Source organism: Furipterus horrens, unplaced genomic scaffold, assembly GCF_987537825.1.
Source record: "Furipterus horrens unplaced genomic scaffold, mFurHor1.1.pri manual_scaffold_7, whole genome shotgun sequence".
In the NCBI taxonomy this organism is placed as follows: Eukaryota; Metazoa; Chordata; class Mammalia; order Chiroptera; family Furipteridae; genus Furipterus; species Furipterus horrens.
In genome coordinates this window covers 6,310,711-6,337,641 of record NW_028327177.1, presented here as the reverse complement: position 1 = coordinate 6,337,641, position 26,931 = coordinate 6,310,711, and the positions used below count along the sequence as shown (strand labels likewise).

General features: G+C 50.2%; 1 protein-coding gene across 1 annotated transcript in view; it reads right to left on the bottom strand.

Annotated features, from left to right (window-relative positions):
• The window catches only part of ASAP1 (ArfGAP with SH3 domain, ankyrin repeat and PH domain 1), a 267,652-nt gene that overhangs the window by 193,094 nt on the left and 47,627 nt on the right, over window positions 1–26,931 (bottom strand). The window contains exon 3 of the mRNA XM_090283355.1: window positions 19,435–19,561. Within this exon, the coding sequence (XP_090139481.1) occupies window positions 19,435–19,561 (127 nt within the window). The remainder of the gene's footprint in view (window positions 1–19,434; window positions 19,562–26,931) is intronic.

Genomic DNA, 26,931 nt, shown 5'->3' with positions numbered 1-26,931 from the left:
GACACTCGTATACTTCACGAAGTGACCCCCCCACCCCGCTATTTCGAGTACCCACTCGGGACTGTGCACAGTTATTACACTATTGCTGACTGTGTGTGTCCCCTGTGCTGTACTTTACACGGGGCTGTGACTATTCTGTAACTACCAGTCAGTACTTCTTAATCCCTTCACCTTTAGATGAAGTCATCCCTTCTTCTTATCAGATGGAAGCTGACACTCAACCCTGCCCCCCTCTGTGGCCCACACCTCTACTACCTGTCTGAGAAAGGAAGAATTTCAGACCAGAAAAAAAAAGGGGGGGCGGGGTGAAGGGATGGTTTCATGGCAGACCATTGAGAGGAAGGAGGGAAAAAGGGAAGAGGGTCTGGAAGGGCTGTTTGTGCTGTTAAAATTCGACCACACAGGCCAAGGGAAAAACTCTCAAGCCCTGTACTAAAAGCCACCAGAAAAACTGCAATGCCCGACCTTTCGTCTCATGGGCAGAGCACTGAATTTCTGAAGAAAATCGCTAACTCCTCAATTCCTACTTCATTTTCATTCTGAAAACAACTCCTGCGAAACAGCTGCCAGAAGGAATCCAACTCCGCTACACCCCAGTCCTTTTGTTTTCAAATTCTTCACATGTCAACTGAAATTAGGTATTTCACAAAAATATGCCATGCCTCAAGGAAGACAAGCTGAAACCATTGCATCTACAGAAAGAGAAGGTCCCCTGGGGTCAAGGGAAGGAAGGAGACTTGGCGGCCTGCACAGGACACGGGGGTCAGGGTGACTGCCGGCCAGTGCACCCTGCTGGGAGATGCAGCCCCCAGGCCCCTTCCCGGGTGGGCCCCTCAGACCAGGGCCGGCACCTGATCCGGGGAAGGCTCTCCCACCGGTGGGTGGTGACCCCGGCAGTGGCCTGCTGTGGCAGGCTCGCTCAGCACAGCAACGGTTCTCAAAGCTTTCAGTGTCAGGACCCCTTTCTTACAAAAACTAGGAGATCCCAAAGAGGCCTGTTACTGCTTGAAAGTGGGTGGTACCCATGGCCATCGGCCACAAGAGCACTGAAATGAAGAAAACTTTCCAAAGTCAGGGCCACACACGCAACAAGCTGCGTGTAGCCTCGGGGAAACCCCACTCCCCAGTTCTGAGGGAGTTGGGGGGAACAGGGCAAACACTGCCTTGGTATGATTATGAAAACCATTTTGACGTCGCAGAGCCCCGGAAGGGTCTTAGGACCGCCCCCCCAAGACCATACTTTGGGAACTACTATTCATAGGGCTGGGCAATGACAAATAGCTACGCAGTCAGACAGCTTCATTCCAGAACTTGTGTGAGCAAATAAGAAAAGGCTTGGCGAGAAAATAACGGCACAGGCTGCTAAGAGGATGGGACTGAGCCCAAAATATTTTAAAAGATGTTCATGTGTTTTCCAAGTTAAATCATTTTTAAAGTTTGATCCGGCATTTACTTAAGACAACTATCATCTTAACTCCAAATGCATGGGGCATGCTTCAAGTAGGTTACAGAAATAACTGATACAACTCCTATAGTAAGTGACACCTGGGTTCATCTCCTAGAGCACTCCCACTCACTTGTCTCTGGTTCCTCCCTGAGAACCAGCGCAACATGTCGCTGTGCAGAAATGTCTCCACAGTGTAACAAAAATGGACACATTGCAAAGACAGTGTATTACAACTATTATGAAGGATACATTCTGAATGCTAATGAAGCATGGTGGTCCTCTCCAAAGAATCAAAGCCTCACATGCCTGGGGTAACTACCAGAACAACAACAACAAAAGTGTTACTGGACTGGATGTTTGCATCCCCCCAAATCCACATGTTGAAATCCCAACCTCCCAACGTGGTGGTATTAGGAGGTGAGGCCTTTTGGGGGGGGAATTATGTCATGAGAGGGTAGAGCCCTCACGAATGCGATCAGTGCCCTTGTCAAAGGGGTCTCAGGGAGTTCCCCCGCCCCTTCCACCACGTGAGGACACAGGAAGCTGGCAGTTCACGACCCAGAGGAGGGCACCACCTGGAGCCTGGCTGACCATGCCGGCACCTGACCTTGGACTTCCGGTCCCCAGAACTGTGAGAAGCAAGTTTCCGTGGTTCACCAGCCACCGGGCCTACGGTTCTTTGCCTCAGCAGCCTGAACTAAGACAGAAATATAATCCTATCAGGAAACAAAAGCTGGGTGCCGATGGAGCTGATAGTGCGTGGTCTCCTTCCATCCCATGAGTGTCAAGAACGAAAGTCTGGCCCCAGCTACCCGCAGCCTTGTGTTCCCTTTGGCTTCCACAATATCTTTGAACTTTCCTCTCTACCTGCAACCTGAAGTCTCTCCTTTTCATCACGTGGTTCTTTCTCCCAAGTTCGAGCAGAGCGGCTGGTGGCCGGCCTTGCTGACAGGACCCCGCGGTCCTACCATCTACACATAAAGGGCGAGAGCCAGCGCCCCACGGAGAAAGTACGGTTTTCAGCCACGGTGTACACGTGCACCGACGCAGAGCGTAAGGTGCCCAACAAGCTGGCCTCACAACGGTCCTTTCAATACGCGTGAGACCCGTTTCACAGATGAACAGGCTCAGAGGCCCGGGGCGGCTGGTCCTACGTCACAGCCTGAGGCCCTGGGAGGGTGCTTCATGCCATCGCTCACTTCACCCTCACGGCCACGCTGTGCACGTGGACGGTATCGGCTGACAGGTGCGGCTGGGAGCTGGCACCTGAGGCACAGAGACGGCAAGTTCCTGGCCCCAGGTAGCCCAGTGAGTAAGCAGCGGTGGCAGGCACTGAACAGCACCTCCCTCGAGGTTTACATGAGTGGGTACAGGTAACTGAGAACGGTGTCTGACACACGGCAAGCACCCCATGACCACTGGCGGCTCAAAGTACCCCGCAAACAGGAAGTGTTCAACATGGGGGCTGGCAGCAGCAGCAGATACATCAGGGAACTGAAGAGAGGGACGCCCCTCCAGGGACGCTATCCCAACCATTTCTGAGTAGCCTAAGGGCTCACAGCCCCTCCAGCAAACCTGCAGCCCCTCCCATGGCTCTAGGTGGCCATGCGGGTCTGTGAAATGTTTTCAGTTCTGCTATTAAAAGCATGCAATGGGTGTGGCGGAAAATCTGCACGCTGGGTCGCCGGGGCCCCGGTTCCGTCACCTTCCAACTGCACGACATTGCTGAGCCTGGGTTTCCTCAGCTGCCCACGGAGCAGTCCCCACTTCCCTCTGCCACCAGCACCGAGGTCCTGCTGCGGCGCAGGCCAGCCAGCGGTTCCAACAGAACACAGACCCCCCTTGGCAATTCCCCCCCAATCCCAGGCAGCTCTTGTTGGGCTCCTTCTGCTGAGTGCCAGCTCCAGGACTGGGGCTGCTGGCCTCACAATCAATGTCACGGGGTGGGGGACACACACACACACACACATACACACACACACACAGAACAGAAACACCCCAGGACCAAGGAGCATCTATTCCCTGACTGTGGCAGTGCAGGAGTCAGGGAGCACCCAAGTAGAGGTGGGGAACGAACCCTCAAGTTCCAGGAATTCTAGGTAAGCTTAACAGACACAGGGACAGATGCTTCATCAGGGAGACTTCTAAATAAGTACATAAATTTCTTTCTTTATCCTTTGTCATGGAAAAAGCCACAGGCACTCGAGTCCTGTCTCCAGGAGTCAACGTGAACCGGCACTGACCCTCTGCGAGATTTTAGCACATTGCCTTCTCTGGGCTATCAGTTCTCCATCAATTCCTCACAGAGTAAGAGAATTCTTTGTAAACTGTAGGGTGCTGACACATATGACATGCCATGTGGACAGATAATTTTGGTCTTTGTATAGAGAACAACTTTTAAGAGTCAGCAAATGTGCAAGGGATCCTGAATGGAGCAACGGGGCCACCGAGGCAGGCGACAGCTGAGAACGGGAAGTGGGGAAGAGGGAAGGGCAGGACGCCAGTGTGGCTGTCACGAGGGCCGGCACGCGGCAACCCTCTCCCACCGGAAGGCAACGCTCTGTTTTCACTAGTTTCTAGAATTTTTTAAAACTGCTTTTCCATCCTGACAAAAGGATCTTGGTTTCAAACACAAAACCGATTACTGAACACATACAACACAATGTGATGACCCATAAGGGTTTGTTATCAATCAAAACCATCATTTAAAGAGATGCCTGGCTCTGTGCTCTGACCAGGCAATGTGTGCACACGCAGGGCTGATGAGGAACCTCAGAGATCTGAAAAGGAGGGGTCTGGCCTCCGTGACCGCTAAGGCTCCTTCTGGCTCAACAATGGCAAGTTTATATGATTTCCCTTGAACTCTTACAAGTCCTGAAATTCCTCCCAGGTTCCCTCCTGCTCAGTCCCACGGATGATACTTCTTCCAGACTTGCCATATTCTCAATTCTCCCACAGTTCACCTTTGCCTCAATTCTCCAAGATGCCCCACCCCCACCCCCTACTGCATGTGTGTGTGTGTGTCGCAAGTGTGCATGCATGTGTGTTTGTGTATTTATTCAAATGTGGTTCATTCTACTGGCTCCTCAGCTTTGGAGATTAACAAGGTGATAAGACAGCGTCCTGTCTTCAAAACAGGAATGTGACAGATTCAGCACCCACATCTCAACACGGTGGGCTCTTCACGAAGGAAAGGCTGAGCTGGCCGGAGAAGGCAGTGACCCCAAATACCATAATTGCCTGTTGTCCAAGTGTCGCGCGGTCCTGAGGAAGAGTGGGCGGCTCCCCGGCAACGGAGACAGGCCCAGGGAATGAAAAAGCCACTGGATCTGCTCCGAGAGTGGGGACACGAACTAACGTAGCAATTTACCCCATGAGAGAGGCCAGCAAGGTCCGGCCTTCAGGAAGCGCCCACTGCCGTTTCAGAACCAAACACCAATTAACTCGCTCTGGGTAACAATTTTCGCTGGGTGTGGAGCAAGTCTGTCTCCCTTTCCTCTCTAACATTTCTGGGGGGGGAGTAGGAGCAGAAACGGGGTGTCTGGTGAATAACGCTTGTGCCATTCAGCCTCTCGTACCCAACACCTAAAATGTACCTCCCCATTTCAACGGTGGATTTAAAAACCATGAATTTAAAGATGTGAATTCTCATTCCACACCAACTTCTGAGCGGGCTGTGAGAGCCGAAGCAGCGGCGTGGCACCATGGGGCCGAACCGATCTGGCCGCCAGCTTGGCTCCCTTGCACACCAGCTGTGCAATCTGAGCATTTATTGATCTGCTCGAAGCCTCTACTCTGTCCCTATAAAGTGGAGAACTCCCACAAAGCTGTCGTAGGGACCAGAAATATGTAAGGAACTTCCTATGGCACTTAGCTCCACGGAGAAGCTGAATAAATTATGGCTATTACAATGTTATAATGGCTGCTGAATGCTTCTTAAGACTGTTCCAGCATGGTAATGAACGCTGAAACATTTCCAGAAGGCTTCCTAGTGAAAGACTGGGTTTGTTTTTATTAGGAGGGGGTGTTATGGAGTGGGTTTTTTTTTAAACCAGTATTTAGCATGATTTAGTAATGCCACATGATTGTGGGGGTGCTATAGATCACATCTAAGTCATGAAGTCAGCTGATACGATGCATTACAGTAGGAAGTCAAGTTGACACTAAACCCACTGACAACTTCAGAGCAAAGGACACCTATCACCCACAGCATGCGTGATCAGGCGCAGGGCACCAGGAAGGCCACCCTGTTCCCCCAGATGGACGTGTGACTCAAGTCACAATGTCAAGCTCCTGTCCATTAGTCACGCTTGTAAGAGTAAGTCTGGGCTGAAGCGCCCACAGCGTCTAGCACCCTAAGTAGACTTGACCAAGCAGCAATTGTGGGGACCTTGGAAGAACCACAGACAGAGCGGAGACCTGGGGACTTGGAAAACAGACAGATCCCAGTCTGGAGCTTGGCTTTTTCCCTTCAGCAGTATAACCTGAGCCAGGAAAACTGCCCACCACCAAGCCTCAGGCTCCTCATCTGAAAATTCAGTGTGACACCAAAGACGTGTTGTGAGGACTGAAAGATAAAATGAATGTCGAGAGCCTGGCAGCTCTCCGAGTCTCTGTTTCCACAACCTGTAACACCGGGACCGGAGAAACTGCCTCCTAGGGCTGATGCAGAGATTAAGTTATGCACGTCCTTACCTTGGCCTTGTTTCTAAGGGTTCCTGGGACTGAGCTATGGGGAGAGGCGGCCAGCTATACTGTAAGGCGTGAGGGGAGCCACACTCTCCACACCTGCTACTGGTGCCCCCCCACGAAGCCCGAAAGCCTGCGGTCCTGCCAGGTCAGGGTGTCAGCACTGCTAGAAATGCACACAGCTCTGGGAGGGGTGGGGGCTGGGACTCCTTAGCAGGCATTAATCCCTTTCAGTGAATCATCCGTGAGATTTCCCTCCGGGGGAGTCCGCTCAAACAGACTCTGCTAAGGAAGATAAAGGTCCTAAGCCAGGACCACCATGGGGGCTGGGGAGGGGAATGTCTTGGAACGTTAGAGGAACCAAGATGTCATGTGGAAGCAAGGAGGACGAAGAAAGAAACCAAATGGGCAAGGATGACACCAATCATGGAAAAACCGCATGCCTCAGACACACAAGCTCCAGCTTCCCCACTGACTATGTACCTGGATCAAGTCGCTGTATCTCCCTACACCGAATGGTCTCATCTGCAAAATGAAGGTAATACTGTTTACCCTCCAGGATTCTCTGAGCATTCTTTAAGATGCTACACATAAAGTACTCAGCTTGGAATCCACACCATTCTACAAAGAGCTGACCCTGACTTAAAGAAATCCACACTAAGCTGAAATCCCTCTGGAGAAAAATGCTCCAGAAAGCCAAGTCCGCTGACTGGACTCCCTAAGGAACGAGAGGCCCAACACACTCAGAGGAAAACTTGGACTTAAGAACGGACCTCTCCAAAAACCTTGGGAACTGAGAAAGCACCACCCCTCAACCCCTTAGTGGCCGGGTTTCCAGGCTAGGCCAGGAAGGCCTCCTGATGGACCCATAGAGGAACAAATCGCATGCAGTGATGGGGCTCCCTAGCCAAGGGCCAACTCAAGGGCATCTGAAATACGACTGGGCTTCCTAAAAGACTGTGTGCCAAGACTCAGAAAAGACAGGTTCAGCTGCTTCCCTTCGCCTTCCCTTAGGCCACCCCCAAGGGGCCAGGCCCTAGGCCCACTTGACTTCTAGGGGAGCCCACAACACCCCCCCATCCTCTTGAGCCAAGCGGTAAGTAGGAAACAGTCTAACTAGCTAAGTCACGACCATGTGTGAGTCACGTGGCAGCATTTGGGTATGCAAATGATACCTACTAATCCAAAGGAGTGTTTTACCTGGAGAAACGTACCACGGTTAGAAAAGGGAAATAAAGGTGTCCAGGCAGCCAAGAGAAAGCAGAGGAGCTACCCGAGGCCCTGTCTGGGTTTCTACACATCCCCCCTGCTTCTACTAAATGCTAGTTTTTCCTCAAATCAGGAGGTAGGAAGTCACCACGAAGAGGCTGGCGGGCTGACAAAGCTGGGCGGTCCACTCCCCCATGACACGGAGCTGACATGGGTTCTCAGCGCTCCGCTGTGCTAAGCAGTTTGCAAATACCCACGCTCCTTCTTTTTCCCTTTGCTCCTCACGGTAACCTCTGTATCACCAACACGTCCAGGAGGGCAACAGCATACCTGACGTCCCATCTGTTCCCCTAAGCCAGGACCTCACTCCAAGCTATCCCTGTGTGGGAAAACCCCTCTTGCAGGCTGTCCAGGGTTGGGGGTGTGTAGCATAGTGCAGACCAGCTTTCTGGGGGCATCTGGCAATATGACAACTGTAGCAGAAATTGATGAGTACACCTGGCTTTGACCTAATAATTCTACACCTCGGAACCTAGACACACTAGTGCAGATAGTAACAGGTGTATTCAAACAGTCATTGTTCCTGTCAACATGGGTCATCCTTCAGAGCAATGGTTGAGCCTCTGCTCTTCAACGGGGGGCAACTGAAGGGCAGGAGGGAAATACCATTAATACAGTGATATGCCTTATAAAAGTGTATTGAAGATTCTTTTTAACAATAAGGCAAAATGCTCACAACATGTTAAATGAAAATAAATAGGGTATAGGTACATACATCTGGGAGAAATACCGGAGGTGACGGTAGTGGCGAGCGAGCTGATGGGATCAGGGATGACTGTTGGTTTTTTTTTTTGTTTTGTTTGTTTGTTTTTAGAAAGGGAATGCACTCCTTTTATGTGTCAAGATAAAAAAATTATTAGGAAAAGAGGGATGTTAAAAAGATTGTAGCACGTGTTAAGTGACATCAGAAAGATATGATCAACGCTATGGGAAGCTCTATGGAGCAAGCTACCCATTTAGTCAACAATTTACAAGCAAAAAGAAAAAAGAAAAGGAAAAAAGAAAAAAGGGGGGACCCATAGATGAAAGAAATTTTAAGTATTTATCAGTCGATTTCAACATATAGATCTCATTTGGATCCTGTTTTTAACAAATCATTTTGAACATTGTCTATTGAATGATATTGAGTTAATGTTCAATTTTTCTTACATGATCATGGTATTGTGGTTCAGTTGTTCTTTTTCAGTTCTTTATCTTTTAGAAATACATACTGAAATATTTATGGATGACGTGAAAAAATACCTGGGATTGATTTTTAAAAATCGGGGAGGAAGGGCGGGGCAAGATGAACACCAGACTCGCCAAAGCAGATCAGCTGAGCGACAGGTGCCGAGATTCGTTGTGATCGCTCTACTTTCATCAATGTGTGCAGGCTGAAAACCCACCAGCCAACCAAAGCAGAAACATGCCCAAAGTAAAAAACCACCGAAGGTCTGAGCTCCTGAGGAAGAAAAGGACTACAAAGGGACATGTGTGTGTAAGGGGAGGGACTCTAATAATACAACGTATTACAAGATTATCTAATAATAAAAGCCACTTTTTAATTGGGAAGGCATTCTTTAAGTTGAAAATTACTTGACGAAACATCTGGTAGGTCCGCCTCCTTCAGATGGTGAGTTATTACAGGGTGCGGGGCGGGGGGAACACACCAGACTGGAAGGCAGAGCTGAGGGGCTCAGGCTTCATCATGCTACTTTGTCAGCTGTGACCTTTGACAAGTCATTGTAACTTTCTGAGCCTCAGTTTTCTTGTCCGTCAAATGAGGAGATGGTGGCTTTGTTGCCTTACAAAGTGCCGTGTGGATAAAATGAGTCAATACCTAGGAAAGCGCTTTGTTGGCTGTTATAATACAGAAATGCTGGAGAGTAAACCCAGGGCACAACTGCTCATAAAACCCTATGATTCACTACTTACCGTTTATAAAGGAAAATCAGAGAAGCCAGCTCTTTGAAATGCCATATCTCTCATTAAGCCCTCCAATACCACATCATGAACTGGCTGCCCCAGACAAGAGAGGAATTACCTAAATTTAAATGCCTCCCACTCAGCGTAAAGGAAACAAATCAGGAGGGAAAAACGTTTTCCTTTCCCGCTGGCAGAAGTGTCCTGTTTGTGTATGTACATGTGTGTTTGTTTCCACCATGAGAGTGAACGTCAAGGTGACTCGCAGGTTCCGGGAGTGGGGCAGTGGAGGGAGGGCGTGGGCCATGGAGCCCCACGGACCCGGGTTGGGTGCCTGGCTCCATCGCATATGGGCTGGGTGCCGTGCGGGTTAGAAAGGACCTGTGTAAAGTACTCAGTCCAGGGTTGGGACTCAAAAAGGCGGAACTATCGCCGTTCCAGACACGGCTAAGCCAGTGACGGCCTGTGGATTGCAGACTCCAAAAGGGCAGACCAAGCATTTGGCTCGGCATCCAGGTTTGCCACGAATCTGCGAAACAGCATGTTAGCAGATTGACTAACTGAGGGTTTTCCCAATTGTTCTGTGCAATTGGTAGGCATATAATTAAAGTCCAAAGACGTAGACAGCAGAATTTGGAAAACCTTTACGAGTTCTGCCCTCAACAATTATAAATCAAATGCAGTTTCACCATAATCTTCACTGTTTTAGGCCAATTTATGAGTGCCAACTATGTAAGAAAAAAGGTGTGGGGGGGCGTTATCCATGGCCCTGGGGTCTTCTAATCTAAATCTACTGAAGTGAATATATGTATGAACATTAATAAGCACATAATTTAGTTCATTAGCCAATCCATGGCAATTATCTTAAAATCACAGGAAGAAATGCTACTTCCGTAGACACCCAACTGGTATTTTAATGCCCTGCCGGGAAGTCCTTATTCAGCTCTAACCCAAATTATCCCATGCGTCAGTTGAAGAGTATTTCCTGATGGTTCTATTTCATTAACCTCCCATTCACAACATAAAGCATTGTTTCGAGAACGAGTCGGAGGCGGAATGGGTATGGGTTAGGCCAAATCCTCTCTACGCCTGACTCAGCAGAGCCGTTGGAAGGATTAAATTAAATGAGATGATGGATATAGGGCATCTAGCATAGCAACCAGCACACAGTAGGGGCCTGGCTGTAGTGTTCACATATCCTGAATTTGTTCCAATTCTTATCACAGATGCAGATGCCTTGGGACGGGGACAGGGTGACTGGCTTTGGCACATTGCATTTATTGGCAGGCAGTGCATTTACTTGCACTGATATGAAAAATCTTACTACTATTAAAGCAGCGCAGCTGCTTGACCAGCAATGAATGCATATTTTGATTTGCACTTTGCAAGAAGTAAGGAGTATCTAATTTTATGTAAGTGCTATTAATGCAAATAAACATGACACAGAAAATGGGCTCCATAAAAAAATGATTAATGAAACACCAAGGAAGACTCCCCACATTCTGAGACAATGAAGAGGCTCCAATTTTATCGTGTGTGTCAGTGGTCAGTGAAGAAGCCACTTAATGGAAGGAAAGCCGTTAGCCCTTGTCAGACCTTAAGCAGTGTCTGCTATTTAACAGAGAGAAGGCAGTCAAACCAGAAACTTCCCAAACACGGCCCGCTGCCCCTACTCAGCCTTCCATCCATCCTCGGTATCTATGAAAGGTTATTTTTGAGAACCACGTGATCACTGCGGATTTAAGCGGCAACGGGGAGTTTCTCCTCTGCCCACACCCTGTGTGGAATGTTGGTGTTTCTTGACCACATCAGGAAAGCTACCAACGAGGCAGCACAGCGCTCTGACCACAGCCCTTCCAAATGTCTCAAATGAGTACTGAGCAGAGAGGTCAAGGGGAGGCAAAACTTGTGGAGAGAAGAGCAGAGAAAGGAACGTGCTCCCGGGGCCACCGGGCGCCGGGCCTGCAGCTGCCCTGTCCTCCTGCGAACTCGGGGACGTCCTGGCCTCTCCAGTGAGTTCTCGCTCCAAAGTATGAAGATGATGCGCTGGAGACCTGGACTCTGGTCCCAGCTTCCCTGTGTGATCTGGGTGAACAGAGAGGGTGCTCCCCTCTGCTATGAGGACACCACCGCACCTCCGGCCCTGCTGCAGGGGAGGGCGAAGCCCTGCCCACCAGGGAACCCCACAGCCTGGCCGACGTGCTCTCCCAGCTGGGCCACTCCGATCCTCCTCTGAGATTCCGGTGGTGTGGGCCCCGGAGGAGGGGGCACGCAGAGCTGGGGGCCGTTCCCTGCAGAGAGCATCCTCACTTCCTACTGTTCTTGCCACTCCCGTTCCAGGAGTCCTTCCGATAAGCCCCCACTTTGCCTGAGTTAGCTGTATTTTGTTTTCTTGGGGTGAGGTAGAGCCCGTTACCTACAACAAAGAAGCCTAACACCTTTGGGTGTTCTGGGCCTCAGCCCTCAACCACAGAAAGGAGGGGTTGGACTAGATGGTCCCGAAAGCCCTTCCCAGCTCTGTGGAGTGTATTTCATGATAATAGCCATCACGCCAGGAGCTCGGCTGCGCACTGGGGACATGGCCATCCTTGCCTTAGCCGCTGGGCACGATGCGACAGAAATACAAGCCATCTAGGCTGTATTGGTAATAGGAAGAGCTTCTATTTTCCTCCATCCGGAGCACCTGGCAGGGACAAAGATGGCCCAGCTCAACACAGCCAACTGTGCTTTCTGTAATGGTTGGCACCAAAAACGCAACCGTTCTGGGGGCTTTACCTCCCTGGCGCATGTGGTTCTGCTTTCCTAAACAAAACTGGGTGCCGTCTTTTCAGAGGGACTGTATTCCAGTTCTTCTGAGAAAATTATACCACAGCCTCGGCACGAAAATTCCATTCTTACAGAGGCAGCCACCAAGCGGCACCATGACCCACAGCTGCCGAGGACGTGCTCCAGGCAGGAGGCGCCCGCAGCGGGCTCCCGATTCTGTAAAGACGGAACGCAATCAAGTGCCTGCGGGGCGGACCTACCCTCCCGCCCCACAGGTAATTAAAACTCCTTTTCCTGACACGGAAGAGTCATGAGGCACACAGAGACACAAGTCCAAGTAGATCCTTTTCGCTTGAAGGAGCCTCCCCCCAAACCAAAACAGATTTCCTTCCGGTCTCCGTGCTTCAAGCTGTAATCAGGAAAGCACACAGCCTGGCGGCCACGCTCTGTCCCAGCCAGGGCCAAGGCGCAAATGCTTGCCTCCCCTGGTGCCGCCCCGCAAATAACTACGAATCCCTGCATTTTCTATGGAACAGAGAAAGTGGCTCCTTACCCAGAAGCCCGAGTGGAAATCAAAAGGGCCAGCACCATCCTGACTTTGACGTACCAATGGAGGGGACATGGCAGAGGGGCTGGGGATGTGAGGAGAAACACAAAGAATCGGCAGTGACACAAGGAAGCAGGGGCAGTGAGCCTGCACTGGTAGAGCCCATCGGGCTGGCTTGGGTCACAGCAGCGACAGCCCTGCTCACTGGTCCCCTTACTTCAGAGTGGCATCCACCAAGGACTGAGTATGTAATAAAACTGAGTTGACAGTCTGTTTCAGATCAAATTGGCTTTGACCATGACCCCCAATGGTCCAAGTGTTTAGTGTTGCCTCTGGTCCCGTCTGCGTCTCCAAGACCAGGTCCTTGCAGGTGCAGACAGCCGGCTCTGTCATCTGAACTTACCACCCACCCTTCCAGAATGAGTCTACCAAGTCTCTTCCTCACAATTACACATGCAGGGCCCTAGCCCAATAATAATTAACAGCGACAGCAATGAGGATAATGAGAACCATCATCGGCTGAGCACTCACCACGCCAGACACTGTCCCCCAGCACTGAACGTACACTGACTCACTAGGAGGCACTAAGACACAGGAAGGATTGGTGACCTGCCTGACACACGCCGGAAGGTAATAGGGCTACAATGAACCCAGGCGAGGGAACTTCTTCTTCCTCAATCCAATGGCACCGCTGTTCTGGAGGGGAGAGGGTTCTGCCCATCTCCCCATTGGGGGATGCTTCTCACCTCCTTCCTCCCTGCCCCACAGCAGGAGGGCTGACTAATGTGGCCGGTCAGCCCTGCCCTTCATGGGGCCACGTTTTACCAGAATGAAGTCACTTGAGTGCCTCACCTGCATCACCTCCCTTAAGACTCGACACAACTCCATTTATCACATGAGGAAACTGAGGCTGAGATGCAAATTGATCTCTAGCCCATCACTTACTCATGTTTAAATAATACATGTGGAAATGGCCGAGGCCAAGGTCTGGCTCCAGTCCCTAAATGACTAGGTTACGTAAATGGAAACCATCTCTCTGAGGCTCCCTTGACTCACAAGCACATAGGCAGAGAGCTGGGTGGCGTCTGAACGTCCGTCCGCACACCAATGCTTCTAATGAAAGCCTCTTGGCCCAACACCAAGGAGTCCTCTGATCTATGCTGTGGCCCCGCACAGGTCAGTGTGTCTTGTGAGAGAGCAGACTGGCCAGCAAGATCAGGTACTTAAATTCAAGTTTCCTCTCCACCCATCTTACTTGGAAGCAAGTCCTAGGGAGCAGCAAGAAGAGGGTCCGCCCTACCCCGCCCCCTCCGATAAAACCAGCCTCCTAGCCTTTGGGGGGTCCCGTGCCAAAAGCCGGGGCTGGGAGTCAGGAGACCTGCAAACTCAGATCCCTGCCTAATTTCCTTCCCACCTTTTGGCCTCGGTCTCCTCCAAGTTCTTCCTATGTAAGAAAACGATGCCCTGCTATCAGACAGGGCTTTCATTGGATGATAGGTGTGGAAAACGTTTTTTAAATCCTAAAGATGGTGTACAAAGGGCAAACAGCATTCGCTTGGGACACCTGGCCAACAGGTTCCTGCCTTGTTTTAGGAAGAGCATGAGTTCTGGTTCACTAAGGAAGGTTCCTTCTCTCTCTGCTTCTGCAGGCAAATGTGTTCTTCACTCACTGACCTTGGTCGGAGATGTCCAAAAAACCCAAAACAACGCACCTAAGTATCTCTGGACTGGGTCAGAAGGCTGGGTGGCAGCACCCAGAGTTGTGTGTGAGACAGCAGTACCAAGGGAGGGCTTGTTCACCCTTTGCTGATCGGGGACAAACAGAGGACATGTTCTTTACTGTAAGCAATGCACAGGGCCAGCCTAGATTTTATGTGAACCCTTCCCGAGACTACATTCTCAGGAAGACTACGTACAAACCAGTTTAGTAGCTGCTATATCAATAAGCACTTCCTATTAAGCTGATCACCTTTCAACACTTAAAAGAGAAGTAATGAACTTGCATTCTGGAGCACTGGGAGCCGATGAACAAGACCACTCCTCAAGCCCTGGCCTCAGAGGTCTCATGTGTGACATCCACAGAGTAACACGGGAGGATCTAAAGGCACTTAAGTGACTGATGGCCTCTTGTCATCAACATGGAGGATACCCAAAAGAACATGGGTAGCAAGTAAGACTTCGTGGGGAGTGAGGAAGCACAGATGAAGTCTGACTGGCAAGCATAAAGATGCCACAGAAATGGGACTAATTCCCAAGCCCACAAATGACTATTGGTACGACCTTGGGCAAAGACCTAACTGCTATATTGGGGGCCGGGGGGGTCAAGATAACAGTAGGGGGAAGGTAAGTACGAATAACAGCATGAACAGGGCTGACACGTAGTAGGACCGCTAATAACTAGTAACTGTTATGATGAAAACGAATTTTGATAACCAATCTACACTCTATACCTCCCTTCTTCAGTCAGCCAAACATTTCTACGACTTCAGGAAGGAAGGAACATAGCAGATGCATATGTTAAGCCAAGCTAGCCTCTAATGCAAAACCCACACTTGATTAAGACAACTCAGTGCACCTCTGGATGGCAGCGCTGCCCGTCTGCACATCCCAGGGTCTAGCACGCTGCCATGCACGTAACGGGCGCTGGGCACCTTGTATATTGACGGGGTGGTCATCTGAGTGATTGAGCTTGGATCGCTGGGGTCAATGTCATTTATCACCTTCTATGAACTGTGCCCTGCTACCTTGTTAAGAGTAACAGCCTTATTTATCTCTTTCTCCAAGACCATTCGTTTTTCCATAACACAATCCAGATAACAACCCCAATACCCCAGCTGGGCTTAGCGAAGTGACCTGTACGTAGCAAGCGCTCCCCAAAAATGTATTGGGTAAATGCGGTTCCTGGATCACAACCAAGTACGTGCCCACATTTGAATCTGAAAAACCATAACCAAATATTTGAAGGCACTGGAGGGAAAAATAGTGTATTTAAGTATTGCAATTAAGAACTCCCTGGAATGTGAACCTGAGGAAAAACTAAGCCGCTTAGAAACTCAGGCACCTCTGTTCCCTGAGACCAAAACTAGAAAGGACAATCAAAGCAAAGCCTCCTACGTTCTCTACGCCGCCACTGAAACAGGTCTCTGCAGACAATCAGGGTGTTCATTTTCTGTCTTCGCCGCTGAAGGATTTCCTAACTCCATTTCCTTACTAGCCATTTGACCCTGGAGACAAATCACTTCGATTCCAGGCCTCAATTTTCTTCTCTGCAAAACGGAGCTAACAACTGTCCCTCCTTCCAGAAGCTCCTCGGGGGCTTCAATGAGAGCGGGCGTGCCGTCTGCCCCCCATGGGCCTGGTATAGAGCAGCTGCTCAATAAATGGGCAGAACAAGCCTCCTCCCCCGGCACCAAGGATGAAGTGCTGGCCCACAATTAACTAACCAAGCAAACCTTCATGGGCGTCTCCCTGTCATCAAGCACTAAGCACTGACCAATCCAAGCTTTTAAATGGAGGGTCTCTCCTGCTGTCCCCCCCTCCCTTCCCCCCCGACAGGGGCCCTGGGATGCCTGCTTGCTCCCTTCTCGGGAAAACTCTGTCTTCCATGAGCCCCCGAGTCATTTACTCATAACTTCCAAATGGTCTTGAGTGAAACAGCGCACGCCAGTGTGCTTGGGTTGCTGAATAAGCACCACACTGGCTTTCTGCGTGGAAAACACTCACACACCAGCATGAAGCCCTGGCAGCCAACCCATTCCTGCTTCCCAGAGGCAGCCACTCATTGCGTGCCAGCCACCTCATGCTTCGCAGAATCACGGGGACCCTCTGCCCCCAAAGGGGAAGCCCGGCATAATAAACTCTGCCTTCTTTACCATATTCCTGACCCATTTCCTAGAGTGCTCATAACAGAGAAAGCACCAACATCTGCAAAGCATAACGCTCCTCGCCGATGCCAGAGCAAAAGGGAAAGTGTGGGTTAATCTCGCGTTCTGAGCCTGGAGCTCTAATACAGTTTTTTAGTTGAGACGCATGCATGTTCATCAGGAACTCAAAGAGCAAAAAAGTTAGTAAATAAACAGGAAGGCACTCAATTACTAGAACCAGAAAAGATTTTTTTAAAAAGAAGTAATTCCAAGCTGCCCAAATTAATTCCTATTCCTGAGTTTCCACATCACCAAAAAAGTACCCAAAAGTTCTATTCCTAAGAATAACCACAAGACAGCACAAACAGTGTTCTGAAAATTTCCAAGTATCTCACTTGTGAAGCACACGCCAACACGATTTTGTGGTTTGCCCCAAAACTTCTCCTTATATTTTCAGGGTAATAATCTTAAGCCCCATATTTTTTAAGAGCTGAATTCTGATCCACTTAAGATATTTATAATAATGCACCCCCACTATATATGTAAACTTGGGGGAAAATAAAATTTCAACAGTGGTGGTTATCTATCAATAAGAAGCTACAGGGTATATTTCACATTTATGCAAATGACAATCACTCATGAGTCCAACCCTCATGGGATATGATTCAAGAGTTAGAAGATACAGATTGGGGACAATGACTTCTTGACCAGTATTGTACTCAAGCTCAGAAAGAGAGTTACAAAATTACTTTGCCATTCTGAGTAAAACACTTACTGCTGTATTTTTGAGAACATGAATATTATCAATGTACTTTAACATGACACTTTTAAACTTCTAGCCTGGTTCCAATTTCCTTCTCAAGTTCATAGGTGATCACATTTATATTGTGATTGGATCTATTTTCCTACCTACCCTTCTAAATCAGTGTCTCTCTCTCTCACACATAAACACACACACACACACACACACACACACACAAATGCATCTCTTGAATTCCCTTTTAAATTTAGTTACATCAAATTAAGACCAAGAGCAACAACACGTAATTCAACATTAACTCTATCCTCTTGTGGCATTGCTGCAGAATATAGGCACATACCCCTAACAAATAGCATCACCAACTACTTACCCTTATCACACCCCACCCAAATAGAACACAGAAACGCTATCTGAATGTGCAGAAAGGGAGTTAAAATAACTGACAGCTCTATTAGCGGGCACTGAGAAAGTTATCTAGGAGGAAAATAACCTCACAGTCTAACTAATATCACATCCGTTAGAGACATATACAATTAGTACAGAAAAAGGATGCAAAATGCTCCTGTATCAGCATGTTCCAATTCATCACAATTAAGTGAAGGGCAGACCCGCCATGGGGTGGAATGCCTGGCAGGTGAGTGCAGAACTGATGATTCTCTCTCTCTCTCTCTCTCTCTCTCTCTCTCTCTCTCTCTCTCACACACACACACACACACACACACACAGATCCATTTACCTCTGGCTTTCAAACAAACCTAGTTAGGTGATAGTTCTCCAACTGAATTTCAAAATTCAGTTCCACAGCCCAACAGGTACTTAAGAAAGAACTCTAGAAAGCATCCTCAACTGCCATAAAACGTTCAGACAAATCTGCAGCACCTGGCAGGCAAGATAGGCCCCAGTACTAACAAAAATCGTTCCTCTTAAAATTTAGGACTCCTGCGCTTCAGAATACCAGACCTATGTGTTATCTGCTCCGAAGAGCAAGTATCAAAACCCCATGATCAAGAGCCGTTGGCCCAAGCTTCTCAATATTCAAGAGGGCGGGTCATGGCCAGCTTCTATCAGAAGGAACTCCCCAACCTCAAATAAACCCAGGATAATCCACCCAGGAAAAAACGATCTGCTTTCTTAACTTCCCCCAATGCTGTCTTTTTCAGCTAAAATAGGTTTGGCTTCTTGGGAGGGGAGTGGTGCGTTATGGCACTTACAGATGGTGCCAAGTTCCAGGGCTAATGTCCTACTTACATCGGGGTTCCGAGGCTTCTGCAGCTCTTGGGCGTGTGGGCTCCTCCTTAGCTACGCACCGCACCCTATCACTAAGGCACTTAAAATGGGAAAGGAAGTCGCTGTGCCCTTGGCCCTGTCCCCAGACACTCACAAGGGTTCCCTGGTGGGTCTAGATAGGAGGAGCTGTGCTTCCTGCAGCCTTCCGCCCCCCGCCACCCCCCGCGCGCCTCCAGGCTCCCAGTCTGCCTGCCAGCCAGCCAGCCAGGGCCTCCGGTCTCCGTTCACAGCTCCGAGCGCTCTGCGGGCAGGTCCTGCTGGCGCAGCAGCCTTCACCGCAGCCAAAGCTTCGGGTGCGGGCAGCCGGGCTGGGTCTGTCTGCACCGATCACTCGGGGCACACAGGGCGTTAGGCAGCAGGACTACTGGGTAGGGATCCTGGCGTGGAGGCCGCCCCGTCCCAGCCAGAGTTCCCTCCCGTTCTTTAGGATGTTGCCCCGGCCCTTGCCTAGGCGGCTGAGCCGGCCGGGCCGAGCCGCGGAGAACTGCAATCACTGACCATCTCGCCGCGCCTTGCCGGTGACCTTGGCCTCGCTGCCGAGCCCCCCTCTGCCCTCGGTGGCCTGACACCATCTACTTCGCGCGTTGTGACAGGGTCACAACGGTGTGGAACAGCATCGAGCAGACGGCGGGGCACCCAGCAAGGGCGACGGATAGGAAGAGGACTTCCCTCTTCTTCCTGGGGGTGTCCGGAGCTCGCTCAGCCCTCTGCCCACCGCCAGCCTCGGGGGATCGGCGCCCGGGCACATAGGGGCGGGGGCTGCACAGCCGAGGTCCCGCATCCAGCCGGAAGCCGGGGGTCCCGGAGGGGGTGTGGCTCCCCAGCCCCAAACATCCCGGGCTCAGGAATCAAAGGCATCCGACTGCAGCAAAGGGTCCCCGGAGGGGCGCGCGCGGCGACCTACCTCCTCCAGCAGGGTGACGGTGTTCCTGCAATTGTGCAGCCGCGTCGTGAAGCTGGACGTGGTAGGCGAGTTGTAGTCTTCGGTGGTCTCGGCAATGAACTCGGAGACGGAGATCTGGTCCGGCATCCTGCCGGGGGGGCGAGACACAGGCCAGGGGTGAGTCACGGCGCAGGATCCCGGGGCCGCGGGCCGCCGGGCGGCTCATGAACGCCCCGCGCAGCCCGCCACCCGCCCGGCCTGGCGCGGCTCCCGTCTCCGGCGGCGGCGGCGGGAGAAAGGGCGGGCGGGCGAGCGAAGCAAGAGGCGGCAGCCCTTCAAACTCCGAGCCGCGCGCGAGGCAGGGGGCTCTCGGGGACCCGCCTCCCTGTGCTCATGCCGGCAGCGGCTCCTCGGCGGCGGGGGAGCGGCCTGGGCGGCGCGAGGCGGAGCGATCGGGCCGGGCAGCTGCCTTCTCGGGCGCTCTGACAGGCGGCGGCGAGGACACCGACTGCCTGCGCTGAGCACACACTCCCGCGGGCAGGCGGGCTGGCGGCGGGCTGCAACGCTGCCGCTACAGTCACGGGGCCAAACAAGGAAGTGCTCTGCGCACGCGCCACCGCCCCCCGCCGCGGCCCCCGCCCCGCCCCCGCCGCCCGCGGCCCCGCCCCCGCCCGCGCCCCGCCTCCCCGGCCGCGCTCCCACGTGGGCGCTGGGCGGGGGCCGCCCCCGGAGTGCTGACTACAGCGAGCTCGTTACGCCAGCGTTTGGCGAGAAGAGGCACTCCACCCCCCCAAAAAATAATAATAAAAAGTTGTACACGTTCTTTTTTAGTCTGGTTGTGGGTGCAGGAAGCGAGCGCGGAGAGTCTCCTCCTGCTGCGAGGGACGCCGGGCAGCCAGGGGCCGCCGCGAGGAGCCAGCCTGGTGCCCAGTCTTGCAGCTGCCTGCTCGCCCGGCTCCCGCCTTCATTCCCTTTGCGGGGCGCTCAGCGCCCCTGGAAGGCTAGTTTGTGTGCAGTTTGCTTAAGTCGCTAAAATGCTAACTGAAAACAAACGAAAGGGTTTTGCTTTTTTGACACTTTGCTAATCTTTCATTGCCGATTTTTTTTTTTTTTTAATAACCCGAAGGAAACACCAGGGTCAGGGGGTATAAAACGCATTGTCCGAGGTGCAAGTGATGTAATGCTAAGCAGCTGCCAAATTTCCGCGGAAAAAGTACCAACAGATTGCTCATTCCTCGGCTCCGGCAGATGTCTATTTTTCCCACCAGCTCAATCTACATTGAGTCCAAAGAATCCATTTAATTTCTCACCATGAACTGCGGATGAAATCGGTTTCAACAGAAAAACAAAACCTGGGCACCTGGGAAGCAACACAAGATTGGCTCCTGTAATTGGAGCCAGTAGGAGGAGCCTTCCGTAGCCACCTCTAAACTCAGCACCCAAATGCGCCCCCTGAGGGCGGAACGCTGGCCCTGTGGATTATCTTGAGAGGTTAAGTGGGTCCTCTGGTCTTGAACCCCAACTGCAACAGCGCATCAAGGTAAGGGACCTTGTCTTTGCATCAAGCCTGGGGCAGTTAAATAGCCAAGTGGTTGTCAGATGAAATGCATCAGCTCTCTTCCTGCCAACAAATCCGTATTAACGGCCCTGGAGACTGAGTAGTGACAATGCCGCTGCTCCAGTAGGGCAACTGCTAGCCTGCACATACGTCAGGTATACGGGATCATATATAAAGTAAGAAAGTGATGGAGGCGGAAGGAATGTTCAGAAAAGGCCTCTATGATAAGGTGACATCTTGGGCAGCAAAGAGTATAGGCTGAGTCCCATTGGTATCCCGATGGCTACGGGATCTCGGCTTTCCCTTGCCTCACACACAGGAAGAGGGAAGACAGGGGCACCCACCCCATGACGCTGTTGAATGATAATGGATGAGAAAGGGCTTTGTGCACAGGAAAGCCATTCCGAGAGTTGGAAGGGTTTTGTCTACCCAGGTCATCCTGCAGGAGGAAGGTTCTGTGGCTGGGAGGAAATGTGGCCTCTGTTAGTTTGGGCTAGGTAAGTTCTCTGAGCCTCAGTAACCCCATGCTACACCATGGAGCAGCTGAGTGCGTAACAGCCACCACGTAGACTTCAGCCACTCCAAAGGGTCTTCCTCTAGGCTGCAAATCAATTTAGACTTGGACTTCGCATTTATTCTGTTCTTCCTTCTATTCCAACTTGTCATCGAACGCCTGCCACCTCTGCTGAGCTGGTAGCTCCTTCCATCCTATGTGTATGGCTTATAGTAAAAGCTATACTATGCCTCAATAAATATGAGCAGTTATTAAAAGCCTCGAGTCAGTGAATGACTGCCTCCATTCCAGGAGCCCTGGATTCCAGAGCTTTCTCCCTTAACAACCGATGCTGTCCCCTTGGCCCTTGGTGCCATCACTTGTAAACTAAAAGGGCGTAAGTGTCCAAAAGACTGCACAGATCTCTTCCAGCTGGAGCTGAATCTGCCTATACCCTCAGCTCTAGAGATACAAGGAAGAAAGATTATTACAACAAGCTAAGCTGACTGAGACAGTAAACAGCCAGGGATTGATTGAGTGATTGACTGATTGATTTTTAGAGAGAGGGCAAGAGAGGGAGAGAAATATCAATGTATGGTTGCCTCTCATACTCCCCCAAATGGGGGCCTGGCCCATAACCCGGGCCTGTGCCCTGACTGGGAATCTAACTGGCGACCATTTGCTTCGCAGGCCGGCGCTCACCCCACAGCAGCCAGGGCCAGGGATTTCTTTCTTGAATGAATTCGCCAGAGAGCCCAAACTTGCTGCTGTCAGTTGGTGTTTCACTTTCACTTGAAGATTATGTTATATATCTGCTCCTCCTCCCCTTCTCCTCCCGCAAGGAAAGGAACGTGTGAACAATGTGAGACTGTGTCCCAGTAAGGATATACCTCCTCACACTGGTCTGCAATTAGAATTTCAAAGGTTCACACCATTTCTGGGGGTCATGGGCCAGAATCCTCTTTAAATTTGAAACCATGCCCCAGTGCAGACCATCTGCACCTCTCATTTTCTCAAGTACCCTGGAAACCATTCCTGGATATCTGAAAGCGAAAAGACTCTGATTTGGGCAGAACTTAAACACTGGGCTTTTTTGGTGTGTGGAGCTGCTGAGAAATATACAGCACCCTTTCCAAAGCCAGGAAACACACGTGCACATGCATGCTTACACACGTATACCCGTGTGTGCCCCGCTTTGGATAAAGTGGGGTCATCTTATCATCATAATCCCCATCAAAGACTATTCAGCACCTTGGACTCCTCAGGCCAGTTTCTTACTCTGAGCGCTGCTAACAGGGGTCCCTCCAGAATGTTTTTCATCTCCTTAAAAAGAGGCCATGAGAACAATGGTGGCTTATCCTCAGGGACCCTGGTGGCACTGCTGACCCACTGTTCTCAGGGATTGGCTAAGTTCTGTTTCCTGTTGCCACCATCACCCTGACGCTCTGCCTAACAGCCGAAGGAGCGCTGACAATGAACGTACCAGAGTTGGAGAGTGGGGGGCGGAGTACAGGGAGCTCTCTGGGTGCAAGCAACCAAGAGGTCTCGTTGCTCTGATCAACAGTGCTCACCACCCTCCCAGGAGGCTGGGACAGCATTGCAGCACTCATCCAAGGGTCCCCGTGCCTTCCTGTGACAAGGCAGTGAGTAGTGTAGGCAGATAAGATGTTCTGTGCTACAAGGCCCTGGGTTTGAGTTTATACTCTGTCACTCTAAGCCTTGTCTTCTCATCTGGAAAATTAGGGTAATTATCAAACTATGCTACAGGTTGTTACGTGAGCTAATATGAGAAGCTGTAGATAACACAGTTGACATATAGTGAATAATCAACCAGAGTTACTTCCCTCTGAGCTCTTCTTTTATGTGAAGAACGACTATAAATACATCTCTTCGCGTTCCAGGACTGGGATACATCTCTAAATCAGTCACCTGGAGGGGGAGCGAAGAGGGGGAGGAGCAGGCTGCACAGCAATTCCCAGAGTTTGGGATCTCGGATGTGGGAATTGCCTGCAGAGACCTCGCTTATTTTTGTAAGTATCCTTCATGAGACAGATCCATTAGGAATGGTTATGGATTTGGGAAGTAAAGAAGCAATATCTAGAGCAGGAGGATAAACACTAATGGAGACCAGGAGTGAGCTGAGGCCGTGATATAAGTCTCATTTTCACAGAACACAGTTCCTGTAAAGAAGCCTATTCTGAGCGAGGCAACTTCTGGAAGACAGAACAGGGCATTTATTTTGCAGGAGCATGAGTTACAGGATGACTTCCGTATAACAAAGACTTAGGGTCATATCTCTGCCATGTTGGGGCTATGAGAGCTTGCTAAAGCAATTAACTTCTCTAGGCTATTAGACCTTGTTAAAGTAAATTAGGCCTCTGAGCCTCGGTTTTCACATCTGCAAAATGGAGGCAATGAATAGGAACTATCCGTGAGAATTCAATGAGCCTAGGCACATAAAGTGCTTGGCAGGGTAGGCAATACCTTCCAGATATTATGGGATATGGAAAAACCTTATCTGGAGCTATAAACTCGGATACTCCTTACAAAACATTTTACTGAGATCTGCTATGAACAGATACTCGTGCTAAGTATAGACTTCGGGCACACAGATCCCCCTTTAAACTTCAGACCAACTTCATGAGGTAAGGATAATCACCCCAAATTTACCAGAGAGAAACATGAGGCTACTGAGGTCTAGGATCCGTCTTTCTAAGCTCTGACCTCTGGCCAGGCACCGCGCGGGATGTGTCGGAAGTCAATCACATAACAGTTCTGATTTGGGACTATGACAGCAATGGGAACAGAGACGCAGGGAGATCTGCCCTTAAGTCAGCATCCCTGAGCCTGGAGGACTAAATTCAGGGCTTTGCCAGCCGCCTGCAAAATCAGTCTCTTAGCTATACCTTGGATTGTGCTTCTTGCTTAGGTATTTTTCCCATCCCAGGCAACCAAAGAAAGGATTCTCATTTCCTTATTTCACCTGAGAACACATGAATTCGTTTTCTATCATCTTAATGAAGTCACAGAAGAATGAAAAGCGCTGCAGTGGGGGGTGGGGGGGGGACAGGAGGAGGCGAAAATGAACTTGATTCCACATGATGTACTGCCACTTTACTGCCATATGCTACCTGAGCTCAAGACCGCTGTTTTCATGTGCCTTGTATGAGTGCTCCCCAAGTGCACTCATGCAGTTCCATGTAATAAGTATAATAATGAAAAGTCTACTCTAGTCCCAAATGTACTCAATTTAAATACTCCAGGCAAAAGCACTAGAGTGTTCTCAGAAGGTAAAGAGAACATGGTTTGTTTGGAAGGACAAAAACCACTCAGTTTTACCTCCCTGCTCCCTGACTGCTCCTTCCGATGGAGAGAGGAGGAAAAGTCACACAGACAGCTGGGAAACCCAGGAGACAACCTGCAGTGCAAATATCAACTGAACGAACTCAGGCATGCATTTGTGTTCTGTCCTATAAAAGAATAATATCAACTACTCGTTGCTCTGTGTTACTATATGCCCGCACTATTCTGAGTCATGGCAGGCACAACCTCACTTAACACTGGCAGCAACCATGTAAAGCAATTATTCCCATTTCATACATGAGGTACACCTGACGCTTAGAGGTTACCTTGGCAGATGGCAGAGAAAGATGGACTGGTCATATTTCCCAGCCCATGTGATCAGCCACCGCACTATGCACTACGTGCTCGGACAAGACAGCGGGTCTACAGCTTCAGGATAATTTTCTGTTAGAGCCTATGTATTGCTTTTTCCTCCTGGGGAGCTTATTATCAGCCCAACTCCAATGCAAGCTTGTCTAGTCTGGAGCGCGGTCTCCCTACCCCAGCCCTCCAGTTGAGATTAATCTTCACATGGGTGTTTGCAAGACAGCCTCTCACTGTGTATAAGCAAGTGCAGGATGCTGGCACCGCTCAGAGGGACTTCAGACTTGTGTACACATGGACAGACTGAGAACCTCCCGAGTGACAAATAGCTCTGTTAGTGGCCACACTCTGCTCAGAACTCGGATCTTCCTGCTAAGTGTCCTGCACTTCAAAATTCCCACAGTGGCCCTCTCCGAGGGCACTGGGGAATAAATCATATCCTTCTCTGCATCACCTACTGAGGGAGGAACAGGAACTTCCTGGAGTCCGGGCTTGGTGCTGACAAGCACCATCTCCTGAAATCTCCTGGGTAGCCTTGGGGTGGGGGCACCATACTTTCCACTGAGAGAATTCAAAGACATGCACAATGTCCCCAAGGTCAACAGCTACTAAGAGGAGACCTGCTCTTCACAACCAGCCTGCATCCCAATCCTGCAGGCTCTCCCTTCCCCACAGAGTGCACTGCCTGGTAGAGGTCCCCTGTAAGCCCTCAATGACTGTGACTTGATTTGAACCAACGTCCTTTTATGAGCTACATCATTTCTAACATAAGGGAAACCACCTGCATTGAAGAAAAGTACGGTGTAGCACAGGAGTCCTAAAAGCTTGCAATCTATGGGAGTGAGGGGTTTTAAATCTTAGTTGGTTTCCAAAAAAGAACCATTAATCTGAAAAAAGAGGAAAACTCATAGAGCATCCAGGCTTTTCTTTCTTTCTTTCTTTCTTTTTTTTTTTTTTTTGATGAATTTGTTTTGTTTTCAGTTTAGTTATCACACTTAGCCACGCCCACTTCTGTGCTTTCAAGACTGAGAACATGCCTGTTGTATGGCCCTTTTCCATGATACCATTTTCCAAATATTTATATTTCTCCAATTAGACTGTGAGCTCCTTGAAACCAGGGGCTTATCCATCCATAGTTACTGGCCCAGAGTCCCAGGTGTTTAAGAGATAATTATTGAATAGATGGAAGAAAGAATGAACAAACGAACGGATGAACGAATGAACATTTACAGGGAGAGAACTATGAAAGGACTCGGGAGAGGAAAACTAGAAAGAGGAATCCTGGTTCTCAAGAGTCTCTTCCAATCATCTAACATCATCATAAACGACCAGGGCCAGAAAGATTTTCAAGAAGAACGTGGCTTCCAGTCCTTTCATTTTTCAGATGAGGAAACTACTTCTCAAGTGGTTGAATGGCTTGCACAGCATTCCCTGGCAGATTCATGGGGAACTGGGGCTGAGGAGTTTCCCACTCTTTCTCCTTTCCCAGTTACATTGCAAGGAAGGGACCAAGGCCCTAGTCTTCAGAAAGACATCTGAAACTCCCATTTAAGCACAGAGCATGTTGGTCTTTGCATCATGATCTCAAGGAATGCCTACGGACATTTGCCTGCTACCTAAAAACTGTACGCATATAAAATTCGGCATAAGCTCACCGAACTGATGACGCTGATTTTGAGCAAGAATGCTCTGAGTCCCCTGAGACCAAGTGGCACTCCTGCCTCCCTTTCCCTTCTCTTGTCTCGTTCTCTCCTCTCCTGCTCCCCAAAGCCAATGGAGCTGGAGGGCTTGGGGCAATCAG